Source organism: Sus scrofa, unplaced genomic scaffold, assembly GCF_000003025.6.
Source record: "Sus scrofa isolate TJ Tabasco breed Duroc unplaced genomic scaffold, Sscrofa11.1 Contig2069, whole genome shotgun sequence".
In the NCBI taxonomy this organism is placed as follows: domain Eukaryota; kingdom Metazoa; phylum Chordata; class Mammalia; order Artiodactyla; family Suidae; genus Sus; species Sus scrofa.
In genome coordinates, this window is record NW_018085012.1 from 16,441 (window position 1) to 20,814 (window position 4,374).

The 4,374-nt window shown below is 40.7% G+C and overlaps 1 protein-coding gene across 1 annotated transcript; it reads right to left on the reverse strand.

Annotated features, from left to right (window-relative positions):
- Positions 1-2,744: 2,744 nt before the first annotated feature.
- LOC110258446 (olfactory receptor 2A25-like) lies at positions 2,745-3,443 on the reverse strand. Its single transcript, XM_021081697.1, has one exon. It carries the CDS (start codon positions 3,441-3,443, stop codon positions 2,745-2,747), a length of 699 nt encoding a protein of 232 aa, XP_020937356.1.
- Between the last annotated feature and the right edge of the window lie 931 nt (positions 3,444-4,374).

Genomic DNA, 4,374 nt, shown 5'->3' on the forward strand with positions numbered 1-4,374 from the left:
AGGGGATCAAGTTATCCTTACATGTATACATTACATTTACATTTTTCCCCCACCCTTTCTTCTGTTGCGACATGAGTATCTAGACAAAGTTCTCAATGCTACTCAGCAGGATCTCCTTGTAAATCTATTCTAAATTGTGTCTGATAAGCCCAAACTCCCGATCCTCCCACTCCCTCCCCCTTCCATCAGGCAGTCACAAGTCTCTTCTCCAAGTCCATGATTTTCTTTTCTGAGGAGATGTTCATTTGTGCTGGATATTAGATTCCAGTTATAAGTGATATCATATGGTATTTGTCTTTGTCTTTCTGGCTCATTTCATTCAGTATGAGATTCTCTAGTTCCATCCATGTTGCTGCAAATGGCATTATGTCATTCTTTTTTATGGCTGAGTAGTATTCCATTGTGTATATATACCACTTCTTCCAAATCCAATCATCTGTCGATGGACATTTGGATTGTTTCCATGTCCTGGCTATTGTGAATAGTGCTGCAATGAACATGCGGGTGCATGTGTCTCTTTTAAGTAGAGCTTTGTCCGGATAGATGCCCAAGAGTGGGATTGAGGGGTCATATGGAAGTTCTATGTATAGATTTCTAAGGTATCTCCAAACTGTTCTCCATAGTGGCTGTACCAGTTTACATTCCCACCAGCAGTGCAGGAGGGTTCCCTTTTCTCCACAGCCCCTCCAGCACTTGTTATTTGTGGATTTATTAATGATGGCCATTCTGACTGGTGTGAGGTGGTATCTCATGGTAGTTTTGATCTGCATTTCTCTAATAATCAGGGATGTTGAGCATTTTTTCATGTGCTTGTTGGCCATCTGTATATCTTCCCTGGAGAAATGTGTATTCAGGTCTTTTGCCCATTTTTCCATTGATTGATTGGCTTTTTTGCTGTTGGGTTGTATAAGTTGCTTATATATTCTAGAGATTAAGCCCTTGTCGGTTGCATTATTTGAAACTATTTTCTCCCATTCTGAAAGTTGTCTTTTTGTTTTCTTTTGGGTTTCCTTTGCTGTGCAAAAGCTTTTCAGTTTGATGAGGTCCCATGGGTTTATTTTTGCTCTAATTTCTATTGCTTTGGGAGACTGACCTGAGAAAATATTCATGATGTTGATGTCACTTTCAATGAATGTTTTTTCTGGAGATATGCCCAGGAGTGGGATTGCTGGATCATAAGGTAGTTTGATATACAGTTTTCCGCAAAAAGATACATGCACCCCTATGTTCACTGCAGTACTATTCACAATACCCAAGACATGGAAACAACCTAAATGCCCATTGACAGATGATTGGATTAAGATACACTACATATATACATTGGAATACTTCTCAGCCATAAAAAGACAAAACAATGCATGGATGCAACTATAGATTTTCATACTAGGTGAAGTAAGTCAGAGAGAAAAAGAGAAATACTGTGTGATATCACTTATATTTGGAATCTAAAATATGGCACAAATGATCCTATCTATAAAACAGAAACAGATTATGGACATGGAGAACAGACTTGTGGTTTCCAGGGGGAATGGGAGAGGGGTGAGATGGACAGCAGTTCGAGGTTGGTAGATGCAAACTATTACATTTAGAATGGATAAGCAATGGGTCCTACTCTACAGCACAGGGAAACCATGTCCAATCTCCTGGGTTAGAAATAATGGAAGATAGTATGAGAAATGTATATATATATATGTATGTATGTATGACTGGGTCACTTTGGTGTACAGCAGAAATGGAAGCAACATCATAAATCAACTATACCTCAATAAAAAGATTAAAAAATAAAATAAAATGAGACAAAAAAAATCTCACAAGTTAGAAGAAACTTAACACCAGGCTATAACTTCCTAACAGAGACAGTTTGTAGAACCAGAACCAGTTGGTCTATTTCATTCTTATTTATTTCAAGGACTAAGAATGAAGGGAATCAGAATTAATGGGAATAAACCTTACTTGAAATCATGGACACAGCCACACATCTTGGGTTCTGGAACCAGAATGGCAGGATTGAACACTGGACCAAATACTGACCATATTTTATTTGTGGTGACAAAATGCTCCAGCTCTTTCTTTCTCTCTTTCTCTCTCTTTCTTTCTTTCTTTCTTTCTTTCTTTTTTCTTTCTTTCTTTCTTTCTTTCTTTCTTTCTTTCTTTCTTTCTTTCTTTCTTTCTTTTTCTTTCTTTTTCTTTTCTCTCTCTCTCTTTCTTTCTATTCAACCTTCCTTCCTTTTTTAGGGATGCAACTGGGACATATGGAAGTTCCCAGGGTAGGGGTGAATCAGAGCTGCAGCTGCAGCTTCACCAGAGCCACAGCCATATCCACAGCAACAGGAATCTGAGCCGCATCTGTGGCCTACACCACAGCTCACAGCAACACATGATCCTTAACCAACTGAGCCTTAACCCACTGAACAAGGTTAGGGATTAAAACCCACATCCTCATGGAACTACTTGGGTTTGTAACCTTCTAGGCCACAATGGGAACTTCTCTTTCTTTCTTTAATCTTAGGTTGTATTGTATTTTGTCTTGCCTAGAGTTGCTAAGAGCTGCCTTGACTTCCTTGTTCCGTAACTTAGATGATGGGGTTGAGCATGATGTCACCACGGTATAGAAGAGGCTAGGAGTTTATCTATTCCTGGTGAATGGCTAGCTTGGGTCTCAAGTAGGTGACAGATCTGAGCCATAGAAGAGTATTACTACAAGTAAGTGGGAAGAACAGGTGGAAAGAGCTTTTCGGCGACCCTCAGGTGAGGGCATGCTGAGCACGGCAGCTAGAATTCTCCATAAGAAGCAATGATGAGTAAAAATGGGCTGGAAACACAGAGAATGGCTGCAACAAAGACTGCAGCTCATTATGGGAGGTATCCCCACAGGCAAGTGCCAGGATAGGGAGGAGGTCACAGAAGAAGTGGTCTATTTCACAGGGCCACAGAAGTCCAGGGAGAAATATAGTTGGTCTGGCCCAAGCCACCATGCACCCACTCCCCAAGAAACCATTGCCAAATGGACACACACTCCACGACTCATTGTGTTGCATAGTGAAGTGGGAGCATATGGCATAATAGCGGTCAAAAGCCATGGCGGCCAAGAGACAGCACTCGCTGGTACCAGTAACAAAAAGAAAAACATCTGTGTAGCACACCCCTCCCGAGAGATTCCTCGGGCCTCGCTCACAAGGCTCTGCAGCATCTTGGGTGTGACAGAGCATGTGTAGCCAATCTCCAGAGAGACAGGTTGGCCAGGAAGAAGTACATGGGGGTGTGGAGGCGGGTTGGTCCAGATGGCAGTGGCTATGAGAGCATTGCCGCAGTGATGCTAAGAACATGAGCAGGATGAGGGTAAACAAAAAGAAACACTGTTCAGTGACCTCGGAGAATCTGGCAAAGGCAAAGTGTTTCACAGACATGCTGTTGTCCTGCCACAAGGAACAGTTGAGGCTCATGACTGAAAAAAAGAGAGGCAAGGTCATCATAAAGATTCTTTCAGATAGAAACAAAAATTTTTATATTAGTCTTAACAACCCTTTGTGAGTCGAGAGATCAATTTCTTACCTGCAGTTCTAAAATTCAAAAAGTTTGGAGGAGGTTTCCCAGGGGTTCAGCCGATTCAGTATCTGGACATTGTGGCAGCCTTGGTGAAGGTGGCAGCAATGAAAAGGGTTTGATCCCTGGCCCCACAACTTCCACATGCCAGGAGTGTACCAAAAAAAAAAAAAAAAAAGTTTGGAAATTACACTCATCCCTACACCTTTTCAAACCAAATCCTATTCTATTTCACTATCCCAGTTGATTTGTCCAGGTATACCTAGTCATCAAGCATAAAATGAAAAAAAGAAATTCAGCTCATTTCTCTCTTCATCTCTTCCTTTACTCACTTGGCAAACACTACCACGCGAAAGGTCCTCTCTTATCTATTTCTTTCACTTTCATTGCACTGATTCTTTCTTCTTTATTCACTCCAAGGGTATATGGAATGCCACTATTTTGCAGTCCCCAATTCGCAATGGGAGAAAACCCACTTTTTCCCAAATGTAACTCTTTAGTGAAGAAAAAGCAAAATTAAATACTGTTCAATACATAAATAATTGCACAATGCAGAGAAACAGAAGCAGTTTATGTTCTGGTGACTAAACAATTAGATTGGGTATCAAAGAGGGTCTTGACAATGAGAAGCTGAGTGAGATGTGGATGAAGAAGAAGCACCATTGAAGACTATCGACAGGCACGTAATATCAAAAAATCTATATCTGTGTTCTCCATTAGAGTGTTTTTGCTAAATGAAAACTATTATTGTCTCATGTTAAAATTAAAAAAAAATTTTTTTTGGCCACCCCATGGCATATGAGGTTCCTGGGCCAGGGATCAGATCCAGCC

What these genes read in the sequence shown, in the direction of transcription:
- LOC110258446 (XM_021081697.1), bottom strand. Translation starts at nt 3,443, where the DNA reads ATGAGCCTCAACTGTTCCTTGTGGCAGGACAACAGCATGTCTGTGAAA.